Genomic DNA, 25763 nt, shown 5'->3' on the forward strand with positions numbered 1-25763 from the left:
GCGGGGACGAGCATGTGTGAAGCAGCGGGGACGAGCATGTGTGAAGCAGCGGGGACGAGCATGTCGAGCTGTGTGAAGCAGTGGGACATTGAGTTATGTGTAGGGCGCCGGTCACGCGCAGTTGGATACCGGGCAATATGTAAGGAGACGGGGGCGCGCAGTGCTAGAGCTCCATTCACTGAGATAGAAGAGCATGGCAATTTTTACCTCACAATCACAACTTCCTGAGAGGATTGGGCCTCATTCATACATGACTTTGCTCCAGTCCAGGAAAACGCGCCTGAAGTTGCGTGTGAATGAATTTTGACCAGAATATGAATTTATTTGCGATAGTAGAACGCATTTGGCAATTATTTGTGCCAATTTTTTTTTTTTGCATGTAAATGCCTATATGAGGGGTGTTTAGAGGCAAAAGAAATGGTTAAAAGCCCGTAAAGTGGTGTTTTTACAGATTTACAGCGACTGCACTTGTAAGTACACTTTCAGTGCAATTTCAAGTGCACTTGTAGTGCAAAGTGGATTTTCCTTTGGTAAATAACCCCCATTTGTTAAATCGTATAAAATATATTAATATATATGTATTATAATATCAACTCAGTAGATAATGTTGTTTTTGTGCACACTAATAATGATTTTAAGGCCTCATACACACAGACATTTTTAAAAACGGGACGTAAAACTAATACCTACGCTAGGAAAAAAACGGTGTTAAAAACGCTAGCTGCACTAGCTTTCAGCCGCGTTTCTCTGGCTCAATTCAAAATCAATGGTTTCCTATGGAAGCCCACTGATTTGAATAGAAGACGTACCAGAAGTCAGATCAAGATGATCCGACGTGTGTGCTGAAAATCGTGAAGGGGAACCCCGCCAAAATGCGGATTTTTTTTTTTGCGTGAGGTTCCCCCACAAGACGATACCAGACCCTTTGGTCTGGTATGGATCTTAAGGGGAAACCCCACATCCAAAAAATGGCAGACCCTTATCCGAGCACGTAGCTTAGCAGATCAGGAAAGGCAGAGACGAGCGAGCGCCCCCCCCCCACTCTCTTGGACCATACCAAGCCACATGCCTTCAACATGGGGGGTTGTTGCTTTGGGGCGGACGGGCCCAACCCAAAGCACTTGTACCCATGTTGATAGGGACAAGTGCCTCTTCCTGACAACCCTTATTGTTGGTTTTCGGGGTCTGCGGGCGAGGGGCTTATCGGAATCTGGGAGCCCCTTTAATAAGGGAGCCCACAGATCCCGGCCCCCCACCCTATGTGAATGATTATGGGGCACATTGTACCCCTACCCATTCACCTGGAAAAAAGTGTCAAAAATAAAACACACTACACAGGTTTTTAAAGTAATTTATTAGGCAGCTCCGGGGTCTCTTCTGACTTCTTCTCCACTCTCTCTCTGGTACTTCTCCCTCTGTCTTCTGCCGGGTCTCCTCCGCTATCTTCTGTTCTAAAAAAAAAGGGAAAAATAGCAAAAATGTTCCAGACACCAGGGGTTAAAAGTAGGGAAGGATCCAGCAGGGAAAGAGTAAAGCCTCCTACACACGATACGATGGTTGGCAGGGGATTGTCTTTTGACAGAACGATGTCCTAAAATCTGACCGTTAGTACGCTCCTTTTGACAATTGTTGTCCAACTTTTGGCTAACAAATGTTGGATGACATGCTTGTAAAATTTTGTCAGATTTTCGTATGGTCTGTACACAAATCCGCCACACAAAAGTCGAAAGTACAAACACGCATGCTCAGAATCAATGCTCACCAAACACAAAATTAGCAGAAGGGGCCCAAAGGGTGGCGCTCAAGAGCTGGACTTCCTCGTAGTACATCACTACGTTCGTGTTTGTGGCACGACAATTGTGTACCGTTAGTATGCAAGACAAGATCCTGGCACACGCCCTTTTGACAAAAGTCGGACACTCAGTTGGCCAACAATCATACCGTGTGTACGAGGCTTAAGAGTAACCCTGATAAAAAAGATCTTTAACCACTTCCGGACCGCCACATGTACATTTACGTCGGCAGAATGGCACGGACAGGCACATTAGCGCACCTGTACGTCCCTGCCTAGACGTGGGTCGGGGTCCGATCGGGACCCCCCCCCCCCCCCGTACATGCGGCGGTTCCCGTGGCTTCAGGAGCGATCCGGGATGTTTATAGCCGCCCCGTCGCGATCGCTCCCCGGAGCTGAAGAACGGGGAGCGCCGTATGTAAACACGGCTTCCCCATGCTTCACTGTGGCGCTGCATCGATCGAGTGATCCCTTTTATAGGGAGACTCGATCGATGATGTCAGTCCTACAGACACACCCCCCTACAGTTGTAAACACACTAGGTGAACCCTAACTCCTACAGCGCCCCCTGTGGTTAACTCCCAAACTGCAACTGTCATTTTCACAAAAAACAATGCAATTTAAATGCATTTTTTGCTGTGATAATGACAATGATCCCAAAAATGTGTCAAAATTGTCCGAAGTGTCCGCCATAATGTCGCAGTCATGAAAAAAATCGCTGATTGCCGCCATTAGTAGTAAAATAATAAAACTATCCCCTATTTTGTAAACGCTATAAATTTTGCGCAAACCAATCCATAAACGCTTATTGCGATTTTTTTTACCAAAAATAGGTAGAAGAATACGTATCGGCCTAAACTGAGGACATTTTTTTTTTATATATATATGTTTTTGGGGGATATTTATTATAGCAAAAAGTAAAAAATATTGCATTTTTTTAAAAATTGTCGCTCTATTTTTGTTTATAGCGCAAAAAATAAAAACCGCAGAGGTGATTAAATACCACCAAAAGAAAGCTCTATTTGTGGGGAAAAAAGGATGTCAATTTTGTTTGGGAGCCACGTCGCACGACCGCGCAATTGTCTGTTAAAACGACACAGTGCCGAATTGTAAAAACCCCTTGGGTCATTTAGCAGCATATTGGTCCGGTCCTTAAGTGGTTAAACCACAATACATTTGCCTTCCACTCTGACTCCAATATGGTAAAAATTCATGGGAGACAAAACTGTCCTTCTATTCCACATAATGCTTCGAAGAGAAGATGGAAATTCTTAAATAATAATCTTGCAGAATTACAACTGAATTTTGTGTTTTGCCTGAAGTGTTTTTTTTTTAGTGGATTACCTGAACCATCTGCTGAATAATAGGCAATGCACCTCCACATCAATGTAAACACAGGAGTTTATTGATGGCTGGACAGGTGGCCTAGCAGGTACAATTTGCTCCACCTTCTCTATCATTTGCACAATGAATTGATACATTCCAACACAAGATCTTTGTCCAGGACCTGCAACCATGACAGCAGCATACAACAATCACACCCCATAACTGACTAAATCACACCTACAGGCTCTGCAAACACATGGGCCAAAAACACGCCTCACTAGTGGCTGCAGATGACCCAAAGAGAACATCAGTGTTACATCCATAAAACCTCCCTGGCTGGATAGAACATGCAAATGAATATGCCAAACTATCTGCTGCTGTCAAGTTTTAAAAAGAGCCCTGTGTTCAGGTATGTATGAAGTTGGCTGGCTCCTATAGAATTGTACTAATTTTTCATTTTGAACCATTCATGCCATCTAAAAATAATATGTACAATTACTTCTATTGCAGTAAGAACGAAGCACCTAATTTCAGGATTTCTACAGATTGGAGTTCATATATTTATTTGCAGAATAATAATATTAATAATAATAAGGTTTATTTTATATGGCGTCTTTTAAAGGTAGCTTCTCAAAGTGCTTTAAAAAGGAAAGAAGAAGAAATACACAGGAAAAAACAAAAGAAAAAAGGGACAACTACATGAAAGCTTGTCTATAGAAAAAAGTTTTTAGATTTGATTGGAATGAGCTTGGGGAATATGACTCTCTGATGTTCTTTAGAAATGAATTCCAGAGTTTTGGGGCCATATTCACAAAGAGATACGACGGTGTATCTACAGATACACCATCGTATCTCTGACTTACACTGGTCCTATCTATGCGCCTGATTCATAGAATCAGTTACGCAGAGATAGGGCTTAGATCCGACAGTGTTACAATGTGTTACACTGTCGGATCTTATTTTCGATTTAAAAATGGCGCCGGGGGCGTTCCCGCTGATTTACCTTGAATAATATGTAAATCAGCGAGATACGCAAATTCACGAACGTACGCGGACCCAACGCAGTCTTCTTACGACGTTTCCGTAGCGGCTTTCCCGTCGTATACTTACCCCTGCTTTTATCAGGGGCAGCCAATGTTAAGTATAGCCGGCGTTCCCGCGTCGAATTTGAATTTTCTAACGTCGTTTGCGTACGCCGATTCACAAACACGCGCGTCGCAAGTCACGCTCACGTCGAAACCACTGATGTCCTAGTGACGTCAGTGGGAGCAATGCACGCCGGGAAATTCCCCGGACGGCGCATGCGCATTTAAATCGGCGCGGGAACGCGCCTGATTTAAATAGTACACTCCCCCTAGCCGCGGAATTTGAATTCCGCCGGGGGATTTAGGATCCGCCGCCGCAAGTTTGGAGGTAAGTGGTTTGTGAATTAGCCACTTGCCTCTCAAACTTGCGGGAGCGGATCTTAAATCACGTATCTATAGATCCGCTGATCTACGTGAATCTGGCCTTTGGTGTGTAGCAGGAGAAGGCTCTGTCTCCCATCAAGTGTATGTCAGTCGGGGACACACACAGAAGGCCAGAATTTGAGGAGCAGAGGTTACGGGGGTAAGGGGGGGGGGGGGGGGTAAATAGATATAAGTTCAGACAGATAATGGGGAGCCAAGCCGTGAAGAGCCTTATAGGTAAGCAAGAGGACCTTAATCACTTGCCTACTTGGCACTTTTACCCCGTTACTGCCCAGGCCAATTTTCAGCGCTGTTGCACTTTGAATGACAATTGCGACTATACCCAAACACATTTTTTAGCTTTCTTTTGGTGGTATTTATTCACCACTGGGTTTTTTTTTCTTGGTAAATAAACTAAGAAAGACCAAAAAAAAATAAAAATGTCATAGTTTGTTATACAATTTTGGTAATTTTTCTCCTTCACTGATGAGGCTGCAATGATGGGCACTGGTGAGGCGGCACTGGTGAGGTGGCACTGATGGGTGAAACCAATGAGAAGGCACTGGTGGGCACTGTTGGGACTGCACTGATAATCAGTGCCCTGATTATAAGTGTAAATGTCCCTTTTACAAAAGGCGGTTATAGGCTTTTCTCTTCTCTTCTCTCCTCATGCTGTCAGCAAAAGGAGCGCTAGTCACTGACTTCTGTTTACATCCATGATCAGCTGTGATTGGCCCCGCTGAATGGCTCTTTACCTCAATATGTGACACTGCGATCACAGATCATTTGCGTCCCATTCTATGCAATAGAACCGTTCTAATAGGAGCGATGCATGTCGCTCCGACTTAGAAAAAGGTTCTTGTACGACTTCGGGGGCGGCTCGGGGTGACCTGCATTGACTTCTATACAGAGGTCAGTTTGCAGATCGCCTCTGAAGTCGTCTTTAGTACGCCTTGCGGAGTCGCCCCCAAAGTCGTGCCGTCTAAGTGTGAACCGGCTCTTAGGCTTGGTTCACACTTGTGCGGTGTGAATTCCAGCTCTCTTATCTCTGCAAAGAGATAAGAGAGCTGTTCAGCAGATCATCTCTGTTTTAGCTGCGAATTTGGAGACCTGGGAGAGGGGGAGAAGTGTAGCGAGGAGGAGGAGAGAAATCCTGATGAGAACTGAACACATCTGCGAATCAGATGCGTGCCCATAGAAGATAATGGGACTGAATTTGCACCTGAGCGGCACCGCAATGCCTAGAAAACGCACATGTTTTTTTGGGCAATGCGCAGTGCGAATGCATCGCACATATGTGAACCAGCCTCATTAAAATCAATGTATTTTTATAATGTTATGCAAATTGGATGTGGTTTAAGCCGCAACCAATTTGCAGAGGCGCTTTGCAGTGGTTTTAACCCTTTCTTGGCCGCTAGCGGGGGTAAAAGCGCCCTTCTGGTGGTTGAATAGCGGCACAAAATTGACGGCAAAGCGCCGCTAAAAATAGCATTGCTTTATCGCTGACGCACCCACCGCCCTAGTGTGAAAGGGGCCTTAGAATCACTTTAAGGGGCCAGTTTGGATGCAAACAGCACTTAGCCTTGTACACCATTAGATAAGCCGATCGATATAAAATAAACTATTATATACATTTTTTTCCTCCATAGAAAAAATACTGTGATATAATGATTAAAATAACACAGAGGGAATCACCTGGAAGCCATGTTAATGGATGTTTCGAACACCAGTAACAAAAGTTTAGATGGATTCTACAATGATCTTCGCAGAAAATATCCCAACACATTCACTGTCGCAACTGAGCTGGGCAAAGGAGATGGATCAGTTCATAAACTCCCACGTCTGGATAGAACACCTTCTCCGGCACCACAGGGGATTCTACCCAGTCCCTTTAGCAGTGGTCCTCAGAGATGGACTCCTGACAGTTTCCTGTCCAAGGTGAAGTTACAAAAATTTCAAAATGAGCAGAAACAGGAAGTGGAAACGTTCCCAAGGAATGCAGGCGCTGTCATTGTCCGGGATAAAACCAAACTTGTGCCCATATGGAATAAAAGGGAATACTTGGCTGCTCAGAACCAGGCTTCATTTCATCTGCCAAATCTACACACTCAAGTTCAGCAAAACAAAGCTGAGCTACAAAACAGGCTGAAAGTCAACAATGAGGTGAAGAATATTCAAAGCCCTACAGTAATACTAAGCAAAAAACAAAAACCAGCAGAGATCAGGTCTTCTAATGAAAGTATATCTACTGGAGATCGTTCAGTAGCACCTGCAAATGTTTCCAAGCCTAAGCCTGATGCTTTGGGAACCATCATGAAAGAACTTTTGCCCAGCAAACCTGGAAAGTTAATGACAGACCAGCCCAAGAACAATGACTTCTTATACAGGAATGGTAAATGTGTATCCTAAAAAGTCACTACAATGTATTGATTTTGCCTAGAGAAGTGAAATAAATGATCTATTTTTCCTAAATCTGTAAAGAACCCCATAGAGATGCTTACAATCCAATATACCTAAACATGCACATACAGTGCCTTGAAAAAGTATTCATACCTCTTGAAATGTTTTCACATTTTGTCATGTTACAACCAAAAACTTAAATGTATTATATTGGGATTTTATGTGGTAGACCAGGGGTCTCCAAACTGCAGCCTGAGGGCCAGATGTGGCCCTTTGCTAGCCTTTATCTGGCCCTTTAGGCACTATTCCTCCCACTGATATGAGGCACTATTCAGGAACGATTTCTTCCACTGATAACAATAATGGGATACTATTTCTCCTACTAATAGGGGCAGTACTCTTCCTCCTACTGACCACCAACCCTGAGGCCATATTTATTTTCACTGACGGTGGGCCCAGGACATTTTCTTCTGTGCTGGCCACAATCCGGTCTTTCTAAAGTCTGAAGGACAATATACTGGCCCTTTATTTGAAAAGTTTGGAGACCCCTGTGATAGATCAACACAAAGTGGCACATAAATCTGAAGTAGAAGGAAAATTATAAATAGTTTTAAAATGTTTCTATAAATATTATATTCAAAAAGATTGGCTTGCATTTGTATTCACCCCCCCGAGTCTGAGTTGTGGATCTCTGCAGCTCCTCCATGGGACTTTTGGCTGCTTCTCTGATTAATGCTCTCCTTGCCCGGCCAGTCAGTTTGGTGGACGGCCATTTGTTGGTAGGTTTGCAGTTGTACCATACTCTTTCAATTTTTGGATGATGGATTGAGCAGAGCTCCGTGAGATGTTCAAAGCTTGGGATATTTTTTTATAACCTAACCCTGCTTTAAACTTCTCCACAACTTTATCCCTGACTTGTCTAGTGTGTTCCTTGGCCTTCATTATGCCGTATGTTCACTAAGGTTCTCTAACAAACTTGAAGGGGCTTCACAGCTGTATTTATACTGAGATGAAATTACACACAGGTGGACTCTATTTACTATTTAGGTGACTTCTGAATGCAATTGGTTCCTCCACTTGATTTTAGTTGAGGGTGTTGGATTAAAAGGGTGTTGAATACAAATGCACACCACACTTTTTACATATTTATTTGTAAAAGATTTTGAAAACCATTTATCATTTTTCTTCCGCTTCACAATTATGTCACTTTGTGTTGGTCTATCACATAAAATCCCAATAAAATACATTTACGTTTTTGGTTGTAACATGACAAAATGTGGAAAATTGCAAGGGGTATGAATATTTTTTCAAGGCACTGTATATACTGTAGAACAAGGGTCCCCAAACTTTTTAAACAGAGGGTCAATTCACTGTCCTTAACCACTTAAGGACCAGCCCATGTACATATACGTCCACAATATGGCACTTACAGGCACATGGGCGTACAGGTACGTCCTCGCCTATTAGCGGGTGGGGGGTCCGATCGGGACCCACCCCGCTACATGCGGAGGTCGGGTCCGCTCGGGGAGCGATCCGGGACCACGGCGCGGCTATTTGTTTATAGCCGCTCCGTCGCGATCGCTCCCCGGAGCTGAAGAACGAGGAGAGCCGTGTGTAAACACGGCTTCCCCGTCCTTCACTATGGCGGCGCATCGATCGCGTCATTCCCTTTATAGGGAAGACACGATCGATGACGTCATTCCTACAGCCACACCCCCAAACAGTTGTAAACACATACTAGGTGCACCCTAACTCCTACAGCGCCACCTGTGGTTAACTCCCAAACTGCAACTGTCATTTTCACAATAAAGAATGCAATTTAAATGCATTTTTTGCTGTGAAAATGACAATGGTCCCAAAAATGTGTCAAAATTGTCCGAAGTGTCCGCCATAATGTCGCAGTCACGAAAAAAATTGCTGATCGCCGCCATTAGTAGTAAAAAAAAAATAAAAAATAAAAATGCAATAAAACTATCCCCTATTTTGTAAACACTATAAATTTTGCGCAAACCAATCGATAAACGCTTATTGCGATTTTTTTTACTAAAAATAGGTAGAAGAATACGTATCGGCCTAAACTGAGGAAAAAAAATGTTTTTATATATGTTTTTGGGGGATATTTATTACAGCAAAAAGTAAAAAATATTGCTTTTTTTTCAAAATTGTCGCTCTATTTTTGTTTATAGCGCAAAAACTAAAAACCGCAGATGTGATCAAATACCACCAAAAGAAAGCTCTATTTGTGGGGAAAAAAGGACGCCAATTTTGTTTGGGAGCCACGTCGCACGACCGCGCAATTGTCTGTTAAAGCGACGCAGTCCCGAACTGTAAAAACACCTTTGGTCTTTAGGCTGCATATTGGTCCGGGGCTTAAGTGGTTAAGAAATAATGAGAGCCAGACTGTGGCCAGTGGGAGTAGAAAATGCATTAGCTTCAAGGGAAAGAAACAATACTGCAGGCTCAATGGTCAGTGAGTGATGAATATGCCCCAGAGATGTTGGTCGGTGAGAGTAACAACTATCAAGTGCCTGTGGTCAGTGGAAGGATGAGTAATGCTCCATCATTGGTGTCAGTGGGAGAAATAGTGCCCTATTGTTGGTATAATTTGAAGGAATGGTTCTTCATTATTGGTGTCAGTGGGAGGAATTGTGCCCCATCCTTGCTGTAAGTGGGAGAAATGATGACCCATCACTGGCAACAGTGGGACAAATTGTGCCCCACTGTTGGTGGCAGAGAAGGGAATAGTGCTCCATCAATGGTTTCAGTGATAGGTATTGTGTCCAATTGTTGGTGTAACTGGGAGGTATTGTGTCCCATCATTGGTGTCAGCGGGAGGAACAGTGGCCACTTAAATGCATGCAAAAGACTACATCTGGCCTTTGAGAATGACTGCTCTAGAACATGTTTTTAAAGGCACCAATGAATGTTATTGGATTGTGGGAGGTATCAGGAACACTCTAAATAAAAAACAAGCAAAAGTAAAAAAAAAATATATATATATACACACAAACTGCCAGTGAGTCATATTTAAAGAAAACGCAAACTATCATTTTGGTTTTCATGCTGACTCTTGTATTGAAAACAGAGGTTCACCCATACATAACTATTTTTCCCCATAGCTGATGCTCGTTTTGTCTAGGGGAATCGGCTAGTTGTTTTAAAATATGAGCCGTACTTACCGTTTACGAGATGCATCTTCTCCGCCGCTTCCGGGTATGGGCGTTTCTATTTTGATTGACAGTCTTCTGTGAGGCTTCTAACGGTCGCATCCATCGCGTCACGATTTTCCGAAAGAAGCCGAACGTCGGTGCGCAGGCGCAGTATAGAGCCGCACCGACGTTCGGCTTCTTTCGGCTACTAGTGACGCGATGGATGCGACCGTCGGAAGCCTCTCGGAAGACTGTCAATCAAGAAGGAACGCCCGCTCCCGAAGACCCATACCCGGAAGTGATGGAGAAGATGCATCTCGAAAACAGTAAGTACGGCTCATATTTTAAAACAACTAGCCGATTCCCCTAGACAAAACGAGCATCCATCTAAGGGGAAAAGAGAAAAAAAAACTTAATTGGGTGAACTCCCGCTTGAAGCAAGTATGTCAGCAGTGACCGCTTCAATGTTTCTATTAGAAAATGTTTTTCTTTTTCATTTATTATCATATTAATGTTTGGCTTTCTGCTCTGGTTTTTAAAATGTTTGCATATGGGCAGCATTCCATGTGTCTATAATCCTCCATATAGCAACAAACAACATTATCATTATAATATAACAGACCTATCACTCTCAAACCTTTTTATTATCCTCCTGTTTCTAGGTACTGCTGTATCAGACGATGACTCTGGCGTTTCCATGTGCACACCCATAAAAGTATTCCGGTACAGTATATTGTATATGTTATATAATAGTATACATACACTCTTTCTCGGTTATTTTACTGTATAAAAAAACATATTCTACTACCTAAATTGTGGTTGTAAACCTCAGACATGATATATGAACAAAGCATATCCCTCTTTAGTGAGTACTTGTCTCAATCCAGAGTACTAAGTGTCATTTCTGTATTCTACCTCCTTCCTCACTTCTGACAAGTTTTCCTGACACCAAGAGAAAATTGGAGACAGGAGAGAGAGCTTCAGCTGATTGACAGCCTTAGCTCTGTTCCTGTGTGCTGTGTGAAGGGGGGGGGGGTGTCCCTCCCCTCCCCTCCAATCAGCTCTCAAAGCTCTCCTCACTGATGTAACTTCAGCTCTCCGCCCCCTGCCTTTCAGAGTGGAGAGATCCTGGGTAAATTGTGCACTTTGAATGGCTGTAGGGGAAAGACAGCTGTAAAAAGACAGGTACAATTTACTGTATGTAGGAGGATTTTCATCTTTGTATTTACACTTTTTTTTTTTTTTTTAATCCAACAATTTTTTTTATTTAGTTTGCAGAGGTACAAAGTATGCAAGGTCCCCTTGACATTGCGGGGACAAAATAATAACAAAGGTTAAAACAACCAGTACTCTATAGACAGGAGGTAGAGCCCCCTCCCCCCAAACAGTTTCAAACATCACCATCCCGACAAGTAGCAGTATTTATGCCGCATACACACCATCACTTTATGTGATGAAGAAAAACGACATTTTCTGTGAAGTAAAAAACAACGTTTTTGAAACTTCAATTTTCAAAGACGAAGTTGCCTACACACCATCGTTTTTCTCACAATGTTCTAGCAAAGCGAGGTTACGTTCCACCACGTTTTTCCATTGAAGCTTGCTTCATAAGTAGCTTCTGGGCATGCGCGGATGAAAAAACTTCGTTTTAAACGACGTTTTTGCTACACACGGTCAATTTCTGTGAAGTAAAAGTTGACGTTTTGAAAAACGACACATAAAATTGAAGCATGCTTCAATTTTTTTTGGTAGTTTTTTAGAAGACATAAAACGACGTTTTCCCCCACACACGGTCAATTAAAGTGACGTTTTTAAAAACGTCATTTTTTTTCATCACATAAAATGACCGTGTGTACGCGGCATTACACTTTAAATGCCTCTTTAAAACACATATATTTTATTAATGGTGGTCCATTAAGCAGCACGCAGGCCCAGGCAGGGAATTTTTTCCTCTGATCTAGTGAGCGATATCTCACTCAGGGGCAGGTGAGTGTAAGACTGGAGAGGGGTGGGGGGGGGGGGGGCTAGGTGTATGTAAACCCTAACAAATTATTTTTCCTATTTACTCTCTTTAGGTCTGTTGAATATACAACTGAACATGTTTTGTTATTGTTGATCTGCTTATTCTGCCAAAAATCTTGTGAATTAATAACTTCCTGTACACTTTGCTTGTGTGGCTGTTATCAATTTCCATTGTTCTCAGCAAACCTCAGTGGACTACCAAACACTAGGGGCCAGATTCACGTAGCTCAGCGGATCTATAGATCCGCTCGATCTACGTGAATTAAGATCCGCTCCCGCAAGTTTAGGAGGCAAGTGGCTAATTCACAAACCACTTACCTCCAAACTTGCGACGGCGGATCCTAAATCCCCCGGCGGAATTCAAATTCCGCGGCTAGGGGAGTGTACTATTTAAATCAGGCGCGTTCCCGCGCCGATTTAAATGCGCATGCGCCGTCCGCGAAATTTCCCGGCGTGCATTGCTCCCACTGACGTCGCTAGGACGTCAGTGGTTTCGACGCTTACGTAAACGACGTCCGTCCGTATTCGAGAACGACTTACGCAAACGACGTTAAAAAATTAAAATTTGACGCGGGAACGCCGGCTATACTTAACATTGGCTGCGCCTGATAAAAGAAGGGGTAAGTATACGACGGGTACGCCGCTACGGAAACGTCGTAAGAAGACTGCGTCGGGTCCGCGTAAGTTCGTGAATTTGCGTATCTCGCTGATTTACATATTATTTATCGTAAATCAGCGGGAACGCCCCCGGCGCCATTTTTAAATTGAAAAAAAGATCCGACAGTGTAACACAGTGTAACACTGTAAGATCTTAGTCCTATCTATGCGTATCTGATTCTATGAATCAGGCGCATAGATAGGACCAGTGTAAGTCAGAGATACGATGGTGTATCTGTAGATACACCGTCGTATCTCTTTGTGAATCTGGCCCTTGGGATGAGCTGCCGGTTTGGTCCAAACCCCTGCTTGGACCAGATTGTTATGGTTGTTCAGCGAACTAAGGAACTAAATGAGTATTCATCATTAGGCAGTGCTATTACTACAGCTGAATGTAAAAAAAACAAAAAACTGACGGGGATAAAAACAATGCTATGGATTTTAGGGGAATCCTCAAGCTAAAAACAAGGAAAGAAAGGCTTGGGGCTCCTCCAAAAAATTCATACAAGATCCATTTCCATAAATACAGCCTGTCGAGCGTGCGCCCAACACCCCAGCTTAACCAGGCCACATGCCCTTAACATAGGGAGGGTACCTTGTCAGTTTACTTTTACTTTACATTTTACTTGCCACTTTTATTTTTTTATGTGAGTGAGTAGGGGGGCTTTGGACATGGGGTTTAGTTTTAAAGGGGGTTCCAAATTATAGTAAGCCGTCCGTCCGTAGACCCCCGCAACCAATGACCAGAGTTGTGCGGAAGAGTCCCTTGTCCTCATCAACTATGCACAAGTCCTTCTGCCAAAGAGGTCTCCCTGGGCAAGGTACATTCCCTATGTTAAGGGCATGTGGCCTGGTTCAGTTCAATAAGTGTCCAGATACGCCGTCGTAACTCTGAGTGTGAGGCGTTGCATCTCTGCGCCTGATTCATAGAATCAGATACGCCTCACTGTTGCCTAGATACGAGCGGCGTAAGTCTCTTACGCTGTCGTATCGTGGGGGGCATATTTACGCTGGCCGCTAGGGGCGCTTCCATATATTTCCGCGTCGAATATGCAAATGAGCTAGATATGCCGATTCACGAACATACGTGCGCCAGGCGTATCAAAATACGTCGTTTACGTAAGGCGTCAGACCGGCGTAAAGTTACCCCTCATAAAGCAGGGGTAAGTCATGTTAGGTATGGACGTCGGAAACGTACGAACAGCGTCGTATTTTACGTTGTTTGCGTAAGTCGTCCGTGAATGGGGCTGGGTGTAGGTTACGTTCACGTCGACTAAGCATTGAGCGGGCGTAATTTACTTTGAAAATTCCACGTGGTACTGAGCATGCGCGCGCATGCGCCGTTCTTAAAGCGCGTAATTTACGTGGGGTCACCAATCATTTACATACAACACGACCCCTACCAGCCTAGTTTGAATTAGGCGGGCTTACGCCGGCCCATTTACACTACGCCGCCGTAACTTAGAGCGCAAGTCCTTTCTAAATACGGGACCTGCCGCTCTAAGTTACGGCGGCGTAGTGTATCTGAGATACGCTACGCCCGCCTAACGATAGGCGCTTCTTTGAGAATCTGGGCCTAAGTGTGTAGGCAGTAAAAAAACAGTGCTATTGTGAGATGAGACTAATATCTTTATTCTCATATCTCTAAGGCCAAAAATCAGGAGTCCTCATGATGCTCCCGCTTCAAGTGACATAATTAAAAAATTCTCTGCCAAGCCAAAGGCACACGCTGGACCAATGAAGGCAGATCATACAGTATTACCAGAGAATGTGTAAGTACTTTTTCTTTATACAGCTTGGTGTAGAGGGACTATCTAAATAAAATAAAAAAGTTTCAGCTTTAGGCCCCTTTCACACGGGCGCTCCATTTGCTTCATCCGTTCAGTCACTTTTTTATGTTAGAAAATCGGATTAAAAACGGATCCGGACTTTTACATTCGTTTGTGTACATCAGTTTTCTGACAAATTTAAAAATTTTTGGAACAATTAGAATTCGGTTGAAAATTGATTGACTGATCCAAATTCTATTTGAAGAATAGCTGGTTGCTAAGGAGTGGGCCGACAAAGTGGCTGCCACATCCTTAACAACCAATGACTCTTCAGCTGTCAGCAGGGTTCTCTGCTGACAGCTGAATGTAAGCCAAACAGTTGCCAGCAATTAAAAATTCTGAAAAAACACCAAAGTTTAAAAAAAAATGGCATGGGGTCCCTCCCACAGTCGATACCAGACCCCTATCCGAGCGTGCAGCCCGGCTGTCCAGGAAAGGAGGGGGGTCGAGTGAGCACCCTCTCCTAAACGGAACCAGGCCACATGCCCTTAACATGTTTGGGGGTGCTTTGGGGTATTGGGATCCCCCCTCCAAAGCACATTGTCCCCATGTTGATGAGGACAAGGGCCTCTTAACATTAATTCTGGCCCACTGGTTGTGGGGTGCGGCAGGTGACTTATTGCCATCTGAAAGCCCCCTTTAACAAGGGTGGGCGGGATCTGGGAGCTACAGGGCGGCAGCTGTGTGCCGAAAAACGTATCTATACAGTGCATCCGGAAAGTATTCACAGTGCTTCAATTTTTCCACATTTTGTTATTTTACAGCCTTATTCCCAAATGGATTAAATGCATTATTTTCCTCAAAATTCTAAAAACAATACCCCATAATGACAACGTGAAAGAAGTTTGTTTGAAATCTTTGCAAACGTATAAAAAAAATAATCACATATACATAAGTATTCACAACCTTTGGCTGGGTTCACACTATACTACACAACAGTGGTACAACTTTCATCCTACTTTGCTCTGCGACATCGGTCCTACATTGGTCCTACATCCATCCAACTTTCAGGATACTACTTTGATCTGACTTTGTGATAGTCTAACTTGTTCTTTGACCAATCAAAACAATCCCAGAGTGAGAAAAATTCCTTTTACTGCTGCTGTAATCACAAGTCAGATGTCAAAATTCTGATGGTAAGGGCAAGGAGCCTACTTTGATCCGACTTCAATGATATTCAATGGGCTGAAGTAGGATCAAAGTCGGACCAAAGTAATACAGGGAGCATTTTCAAAGTCGGACCGACTTGTGTCGGACCAGTTAAGGCGGCTCTCATAGGGAAACATTGATTTTCACACGTCATGCGACATGAGTTCCCAATGTCGGAGCCTTTGTCGGACAAGTGTGAACCCGGCCTTTCCCATGACACTCAAAATTGAGCTCAGGTGCATCCTGTTTCCACTGATCATCCTTGAGATGTTTCTTCAACTTGATTGGAGTCCACCTGTGGTAAATTCAGTTGATTGGACATGATTTGGAAACACACACACCTGTCTATATTAGGTCCTACAGTTAACGGTTTGTGCTCTGACATGTACTATACCCTGAAGTCCAAGATATTGTCTGTAAACCTCCAAGACTGGATTATATCACAGCACAGATCTGGGGAAGGGTACAGAAAAATGTCTGCAGCATTGAAGGTCCCAATCAGCACAATGACGTTCATCATCCGTAAATGGACAAAGTTTGGAACCACCAGGACTCTTCCTAGAGCGGCCTGCCCAGCCAAACTGAGCGATCGGGGGGAGTAGGGCCTTCCTTAGTCAGGGAGGTAATCAAGAACCCGATAGTCACTCTGACAGAGCTCCAGTGTTTCTCTGTGAAGAGAGGAGAATAACCATCTCTGCAGCACTCCTCCAATCAGGCCTGTATGGTAGAGTGGCCAGACAGAAGCCACTCCTCAGTAAAAGGCACATGACAGCCAACCTGGAGTTTTCCAAAAGGCACCTGAAGGACTCTCAGACCATGGGAAACAACATTTTCTGGTCTGATGAAACGAAAATCGAACCTGAATGGCAAGCATCGTGTCTGGAGCAAACCAGGCACCGCTCATCACCTGGCCAATACCATCGCTATAGTGAAGCATGGTGGTGGCATCATCATGATGTGGGGATGTTTTTGCAGCAGCAGGAACTGAGAGACAAGTCAGGATTGAGGGAAAGATTAATGCCACAATGTACATCCTTAATGAAAACCAGCTCCAGAGCGCTCTGGACCTCAGACTGGGGCGAAGTTTCATCTTCCAACAGGACAAGGACCCCTAAGCACACAGCCAAGATAACAAAGGAATGGCTACAAGACAACTCTGTGATTGTCCTTGCGTGGCCCAGCCAGAGCCCAGACTTGAACCCAATTAAACATCTTTGGAGAGATCTGAAAATGGCTGTGTACCGACGCTCCCCATCCAACCTGATGGAACTTGAGAGGTCCTGCAAAGAAGAATGGGAGAAACTGCCCAAAAATAGGTGTGTCAAGCTTGTAGCATCATACTCAAAAAGACTTGCGGCTGTAATTGGTGCCAAAGGTACTGCAACAAAGTATTGAGCAAAGGCTTTAAATATTTATGTACCTGTGATTTATTTTTTGTTTTTTATTTTAAATACATTTTCAAAGATTTTAAACATGCTTCTTTCACTTTCTCGTTATAGGGTATTGTTTGTAGAATTTTTACGAAAATAATGAATTTAATAAATTTGGGAATAAATCTGTAACAAAATGTGGAAAAAGTGAAGCAATGTGAATATTTTTCGGATTCAGTGTACTTAGTTCCGGACTTTCTCCTGCAGCGGGCGGGCCACCTCTGCTGTAATAATTCACAGCAGAAGCCGATCTGTGGGTGCCAGGGCACTCAATGTCCTTCGGCAACCGCTGATCATCTGCAATACACACACAAAAACAAACAAACAAACAAGGTATGTCTCAGTTCTGAAAGGGGGGGGGGGATTCTGTGTTCCTGAAAAGCATGGACTAGAATTTATTCCTTCCCCTAGTAAAAGCAGCACACAGTTAACACAAACAAAGGTTAGGTACACAGTTAACCCTTTGATCGCCCCAAGATGTTAGCTCCTTCCCAGCCAGTGTCATTAGTACAGTGACAGTGCACATTTTTAGCACTGTACTACTCACTGTATTAGTGTCACTGGTTCCCAAAACATGCCGAAATTGTCAGTGTCAAAATGCCCACTGCAATATTGCAGTTTTGAAAGGTATGGTCCTTCGCGCTATCAAGTGAATACATTTAATCTAAAAAATAATGTTAAAAATTGCTGCTAGACCTAAAGTGTACACAGTGCACAAAAATTGGTAATGAATAAAAGTGATCAGTGCAACTTTCTAATAGTAAAAGAATTGTATGTATGTGCTAAACTGACTAATATCATATGCAAATATCACTGTGCAAAATAAGCAATATATCAAACTGTGCAAAATAAACAGAATATCAAAATGACTGGGCAAATAAGCAATAAAAAGTCTGAAATAACTCTGATAAGTAAAGTGCTTAAATAACGTCCAGAATAACTTATGTAAACAAATAAATAAAGTGCTGAAGTGGCTGTGATGAACGTAGTGTCAAAAACAGTGTCTTCTATAGAGAATCTTTGTGACTACCACTCAATTCTCTCTGGACTCTTACCTCAGTAAGGAGTATAAATAGCCTTGACAATAGCCTGGGGGAACTGGGGTGGATCTCCCGGTCTTTGAATCCAGTAATGGCCGGTGGTGTCTCTCCAGGTTATGTGTTCCAAATGAGAATGATGGCTTCCAAACTCCCCAGCATGATTTATTCACAGGAATCAGGCATATAAAGGGGATAAAGAAGAATCTCCCTTCGTGCAAAACGTATAATACAACTGATTTATTTAAAAGGCCAAATGGACACTTACAAGGAAAAAGTTAAACAACATCAGAGATGTACAAAATACGGCGTTGCAGACGCCTCTTATCTTTTGTCTCCAACACGGAGACAGGCATTTTCCAGGTAGGCAAAAAACAGATACACAAATTTTAATCAAATGTGTCTCACTCAAAGTGGCAGCCATATTTTTGGTAGTAAAAATATGCTAAAAACAAGGCGGTAATATCACTAAATATAATAAAGCGCAACAGTGCTAAAAACTTAGAGCAATTCAATTGTATAAAAATGTATATATAAAAATGGGGGTCACCGTATCAGTGAGCGAGACTTGTGCAATCTGCAGCGTGCACCCGGCAGTGAAGCCGCAAACTGCCACAGCCCACACTTGCAATGCCGGCGCCACGGAGAGGTGGGGAAGAGGAGCATGGTTTAGGGCAGCTGCATCGCTGGACCGTCGGACAGGTGAGAGGCTGTTTGTTTTGTAGCTGCTGACTTTTAATAAACATAAAAACGAGTGGAACTCCGCTTTATATTACAGTTTACTATGTAGAATATCACTACAGCCACACCTTTGAGAAATACTGCTCTAAACGTTTGTTAGCATTTTGCTATTAACAGTGACATCTACAGGGTAAGAAGAAAAGTAAAACTATACAATCAAAACCATCATTAGGAATACAGTTTCAACTGTTCAGTGTTATAAAAAAAACATCTGTATGTCTAGGTAGTTATTATAGTTTAGTATTTATAAAAAAGTTGTTTGTTGTGAAAGGGAAGTTTTTTAAAATCCGAGTTTTCTTGACAGAACACAAATTGTAAATGTGGGGGAAAGTAGTGAAAAGATTTTCATGAAGAAGAGCGCCATCAACTACGAGAGGATACAACAGAGGCCCAACACAGCAAGGGTGCACTTTGAAGATGAATCGGAACACGAGGCAGAGGTTCGCTACCAAGAAAGACATCTGTTAGACAGAACTCATACAACTAAAATAAGATCGGATATTTTGCCAAAACCTCAGGTAAAGTCTCTGGAAAGGATCAGGACACTTGAATCAGCCGAGACATCTGCCTCACCATCGACTGCTGAAAGGTCAACAACAGCTGGACAAAAGACTGCAAACCTTCCGTACAGACGTCAACCTTTCCCACCAAACGTAGCAAAAAAAGTGTTAATTGATATTCCGAGAAGTGGTCTTCCCAGCAGGCGACCTGTTCCAATGCGGACATCTCAAGCCATGAAGGACAAGCAGTTATCTTCTAGTACTGGCAAGGAGGCCAACAGTCTTGATGGAATCACTATGAGCTTCACCAGTACCAGCCAGGAGTGGAAGGAACAAAATCCAAGTACCTCAGAAAGTAAAGAAGAAATTAAAAGCAATCGCAGCTTTTCATCCCTGGAGACCATTGGCAGCGGAATCACAGAAGGTAACGCGTAACGTTAATGCATATTTGCAGATTTTAGACATGTTGACCAACAGCACATTAGTGTCAAAGCCGCCCTATAGGGAGCACAGGACAGTAAGGGCTTGGTTACATTTCCATTTTGGGGGTGGTAAAACCCCATAGTTTATTGTGGCCCATGACCAGTTACCAAATCATTTACAGTAAGTGGCTCTTAACCACTTAAGGACCGGACCAATATGCTGCTAAATGACCCAAAGGGTTTTTACAATTCAGCACTGCGTCGCTTTAACAGACAATTGCGCGGTCGTGCGACGTGGCTCCCAAACAAAATTGGCGTCCTTTTTTCCCCATAAATAGAGCTTTCTTTTGGTGGTATTTGATCACCTCTGCTGTGTTTATTTTTTGCGCTATAAACAGAAATAGAGCAACAATTTTGAAAAAAATGCAATATTGTTTACTTTTTGCTATAATAAATATCCCCCAAAAACATATATAAAAACAATTTTTTTCCTCAGTTTTGGCCGATACGTATTCTTCTACCTATTTTTGGTAAAAAAAATCGCAATAAGCGTTTATCGATTGGTTTGCGCAAAATTTATAGCGTTTAATAAAAATGCAATAAAACTATCCCCTATTTTGTAATTTTATTTTTTTTACTACTAATGGCGGCGATCAGCGTTTTATTTCGTGACTGCAACATTATGGCGGACACTTCGGACAATTTTGACACATTTTTGGGACTATTGTCATTTTCACAGCAAAAAATGCATTTAAATTGCATTGTTTATTGTGAAAATGACAGTTGCAGTTTGGGAGTTAACCACAGGGGGCGCTGTAGGAGTTAAGGTTCACCTAGTGTGTGTTTACAACTGTAGGGGGGTGTGGCTGTAGGACTGACGTCATCGATCGAGTCTCCCTATAAAAGGGATCACTCGATCGATGCGCCGCCACAGTGAAGCATGGGGAAACCGTGTTTACATACGGCTCTCCCCGTTCTTCAGCTCCGGGGAGCGATCGCGACGGAGCGGCTATAAACGAACAGCCGCGCCGTCGTCCCGGATCGCTCCCCGCGGGAATCCGACCGCCGCATGTAGCGGGGGGGGTCCCGATCGGACCCCTGACCCACGTCTAGGCAGGGACGTACAGGTACGCCAATGTGACTGTACGTGCCATTCTGCCGACGTATATCTACATGCGGCGGTCTGGAAGCGGTTAATCTCTAATAGGTTGAGCAACTCTGATTTAGGGCGCATAGGCCAGCGTGATGCCTAAATATAGCCCTGGTCTGAGTGTGGTCTTGCCAATGTGTACCAATAACCAGACAGAACTTCAATTTCAATGCATTTTGCACCACAGAAATCCCTGAGAAAGGTACACCAAATATGCTTTCTTTTAGAAGAACCATCTCTGACCCTCCTTGTTTATCACCCCTTTCTTAAAGGGTCACTAAAGGAATTTTTTTTTTTAGCTAAATAGCTTCCTTTACCTTACTGCAGTCCTGGTTTCATGTCCTCATTGTTCGTTTTTGCTTTGATGTTGCTGTAATTCCTCTCTATTCTGGACACTTCCTGGTTGTCTGTTTCCTGATCACCACAGTACTGGGAGATTTCTCACTGTGGTGACTAATCAAGGAGGTGTGATTACTGTGTGTCAGCACCAATCCAGTTTAGTTTTACAAAGCATCACTGCCCTCTATTGGCTCTTTGTCTCTGTACATCAGAGAACCAGGAAACAACAGCAAAAACTAAACTAAACTGTAACATTATATGATTGGTTCTTATCTATTTTTAATCATTTTTAAAAGGAATCAGTTAACTATTATGTCTCTATACCCTGTAAACAGTCATTTCAGCAAAATTTCCTTTAGTGACCCTTTAACTCTCTAATAAATGATTTCCTGGTGTCAGTTTGTAGAACTGCTGAATATACAAGTTAGAATATAAATAAAAGATGGTGTTGGACTGATATTTCTGGCCACTATGTAATTACAATACAGATTCAAACCCTTACTGCTGTATGTTCACACAGTTTCCTCTGAACTGACTATAACAACGCTGGAATGGAGAGGTTCTGGATCTTCCATTGGCAGTGAAAGTCACACAAGACCTTCATCTCAAAACCAAACCCTCAATCGAAATCATCCATCATTGGGTAAAAGTAAAACCTGCTATAAATTATTTTTTTCTGCAATTTTTTTTAACTTTTATTTAGAAAAGGAATATGGTAATACAGAAACCACAACATTGGTGAATTATGTATATCTTCATGCAAATTATATGTAGCGCCCTGCTCCTGTTGACCAGGCGCTGCTTTAAATTTAGTGGGAGTCTGGGCTGTTATTTATTTATTTATAAAAATGCTTACTGGGAGCGCAGTCATTACCCAAAGGCCTCGATGCGCTCATAGAACGACATATACAAATACAACCAAAATCTCTTATTACTGTACGATAATGGCTCAATTTGGCTCAAACCAGAGTGATTAAGGGCAATTTAGCCTCTGTTCTAGTCATGGCTGTGCTGAGAGTATCCACCATTGCTCTTCTGGGGGTGTCATTACCACCCCAGGCCAAGGGTGGCAGCAGCAATGTCACGGTGTAGTGGGAGTGGTTGCCCGCTGTGCATGCTGGGGAGGGGTACTTAAGGGACAGACGTCATTGGTGCGGGGTCCGTTCACGCCTCCTGGCCCACCTGGCCTGAGGTGCGTGTTCTGAATCCTAGCTCCGGGACCACGTTGGCCCTGGGCTGCGGCTTCGTCTGGTGGGCCCAGTTGTCTGGCTGGGGCCTGTACTGCAAAGGTGATCCTGTGCTGTCTGTCCTGCGGGAGGAGGCCAATTGATGAAGGAAACCAGGGAAGGACCTATCCTGGAGAGGGCCATGCAAGAGGCTGGTACCTTGGGAGAAGGCCTGGAAACTTCATCGAAGGATGCACCGTACACTGAGAGGCCTAACAGTGTCGCCTGTCGGATCTAAAAGTTCTAAAGAAACAAAGCTAAAGAGATCCGGGTGCTTAATCTTGTGGCAGGGGATTCCGGACCAAAGTGTCTCATCAAGAAAGGAAAGTGGCAGAGACTGTACTTTACTTTGTGCGCCATCCCGGCTGCTAGGCCAGTGAGAGGGACCTACCCGGGTGAGCAATACCCACTCTGGCTAGAGTGGCGACGAGAACTGTTTGCTGGAAACAGGAGTGTTTCCTTATTTGTGACTGTGCACTTGAACCTACCTACCCTTCCACCCCTCATCCTTCTTTTCTACTAAATTTCTGCAAAATAAATCCAAGAAAAATAAGTGCATTGTGTGGATATTGAAATTCTTCAGACTCTCCTTTCACCCTGGACAGCGAGAACATAGAGGTAACGTGCCACCCAAAATATAACCAGCAGCTCCTGCGGGGGTAGTGCTACATATAAATCACATAAGACCAGGGTTTTAACTATGTATTATGGTGCCCAATTCAGTGGCGGTCTAGGTGTAGGGTATCTGCCACCGCCCGTCTCCCACACGGGGGGGGGGGGGGGTAAAGGGTGATCACAGCCATCTGTGTCCCATTATAGTCAGTACCTGTTGTGATGGTATTACAATGATATCCCCGTCAACGTTCCCTTCTTCCCATAACGAAAATCACCCCAATATTCCACGAGGAGGGATATCCCTGGAGTCGCCCAGAAAGCCACACATGCCAAGCTTACTGCTGGAACAAGACAGACTTTAATGGTTTTTCTTCTCAGCTTTTTATACAGTCCAAGACATTGAAGCAACAATGAAATCTCCACCCCCCCTAATCACACACTAAGGCTAATTACTAAAACATTCCAGACAGGTCGGCACCGACCGACAATTATCATGTCTAATCACTGCACATTCCTTAAACAACAAACCACCTTCACACACTGAGTTTCCTAAGCAGACGTTTCGTCTGCTTCCAGTTTGACACCTATTAACACCTCTGAGAATCACTAGGTTGTAGACAGGGTTATCACACAATTAAAGGCCTTTCAAAAGCTAGCCTTATTTAACATATGAACAGTGTTCACAGAGAGAGATGAATCACACATGAACACCTGTTACCTCTAACCCACAGCATTAAGTTAGCAGGGAGAGCATTAGACTGAAGCATATAGGCAAAAAGTCCTTCACACCTGTTCTTTGGATCAAAGTTTTAGTAGCAATAATAATAATAATGGTATTCTTTACAGAATCCTGCTGGGCTATTGTTTTCTGACAAGGGGAAAACAATTCAGTCATCAATTCTGGCAGGTATACCCTCCAGTAGTTAAAAAAAAAAAGACGAAAGGCTGGTTGTACTGAAGTCGTTCAATAGATCGACTTCAGTACAACCAGCCTGCCCATAGATGGATCGGAATTTGGCCATTTCCTGCTTATCTGGCCGAATCTTGATTCGTCCATGGCCAGCCAGAACTATGGTTGGAAATTACTGTATACACGTGACATGACACTAATTACCTACTAAATAAAGTAAGACATCTGCTTGCCTCTGTCTCTGAAGGGCCCGTGTCTTTTGTTAGTGGTTGAGTTGCATGCGATCAATGCAACCTTTACTGTGTTATTCTCCCTGATTCAGTATTTGTTTCATCTGGGTATGACATGCCTCAGAGGTAGTTTTTTTTTATGCAAGTATACAGATTTGATGAAGTGTTTCTTTTATTTTATTTCTTGTTATCTCTGGGATGGTGGAATTCTGAATTGGAATATTTATGAAGCAAGGAGTTCCAGATGACAGATATAACATGTCTGTTATGTCTTCCATAAGGTGGAGAGGTCTCCTTCTACAGCAGAGTGAAGAAGAGCCTTCAAGTGAAGATGAAAATGAGCCCTGACACCAGGATGATGAATGACACTTACCAATCAGAGAGGGATTATTCTGATTCTAGTTCACAGCATTCCAAATCTATGGAGATGGGTCAGGGCTCGGATGTTTCAGTAGAACTTGATAGGTAAGGTCCATTCACAGCACAGAATATCAGCACAGCCTGTTCTCATTGGTGTAATTGTCATTTGTGACATTATAATATGTGAAGGAATTGTCATTACTGTGGGTTGTTGCCATGGACATGATTTCTATGCTTAAAGCCTAAAGTTTCGTTAAAATCAAAAACATAAAAATCAGCACAAGGGACATAGATGGCTGGCCATAGATGATATGATTTTCTTTCCTTCCACTATGGGCCGAGATTTGAACCATCTGTGTCCAGTTTAAAGCTGGACATACATTATACAATTTTCTTGTTCAATTTCCTTTAGTTTTACCTTCAACTATGTGGTGCAGGGGTGAGCCTGATTGCATCAAACTAAAGTGTTTAGGTTTGACCTCATATTATATGGTTTTGGTAAGTCTAAAGTAAAATTGTACAAGAAAATTGTATAATGTATGGCCGGTTTTAGTATGATTTTTCTTCTTTTAGGAGAAATTATCCTCTGTCCTTCCCCTGTGCCTCCCAAATAAAGGGTGTCAGGAGCTCTCATCAAGACAACTCAACTTTGTCTGCCCTTTCCTGTCAGATCCGCCATTCATAGTAGCTATGTTTCAGCCTCAGCAAATGACACAGGGCAGAGGTTTAACTAGAACCTTCAGGGTCCCGATGCAAGAAACCTTTCCACTGATGCCAGGTCCCTTTAGTTTCCTCATTGGACCCTATATTACGGTCCTGCACTGGGCCACCCTACTGCCATCCTGGGGTCCCCCCAAGTGACAGAATGCCAGAACCTGGTCACAAGTGCGACCTGTGCAATCCTGGTAGTTCCGCAACTAGTGTCAGTAGTTTTTTTTAGTTTTGTTGTTTTATTTTATTTTTTATGATTTTATACTATTTTATTTTTATTTATTTTTTAGGACCCCTGTTGGGGGGGCTTTGGTAAAATA

General features: G+C 43.2%; 1 protein-coding gene across 1 annotated transcript in view; it reads left to right on the forward strand.

The window, feature by feature from the left end:
• The first annotated feature begins 2920 nt into the window (after positions 1-2920).
• LOC120914157 overlaps positions 2921-25763 on the forward strand; it is a 120281-nt gene continuing 97438 nt past the window's right edge. Inside the window, exons 1-7 of the mRNA XM_040324680.1 lie at positions 2921-3527; positions 6216-6958; positions 10778-10838; positions 14444-14566; positions 19285-19904; positions 21912-22034; positions 24654-24837. Coding sequence (XP_040180614.1) covers positions 6271-6958; positions 10778-10838; positions 14444-14566; positions 19285-19904; positions 21912-22034; positions 24654-24837 — 1799 coding nt within the window. The 5' untranslated portion in view covers positions 2921-3527; positions 6216-6270. The remainder of the gene's footprint in view (positions 3528-6215; positions 6959-10777; positions 10839-14443; positions 14567-19284; positions 19905-21911; positions 22035-24653; positions 24838-25763) is intronic.

The sequence above is a fragment of the Rana temporaria genome, chromosome 9, assembly GCF_905171775.1.
Source record: "Rana temporaria chromosome 9, aRanTem1.1, whole genome shotgun sequence".
Classification (NCBI taxonomy): domain Eukaryota; kingdom Metazoa; phylum Chordata; class Amphibia; order Anura; family Ranidae; genus Rana; species Rana temporaria.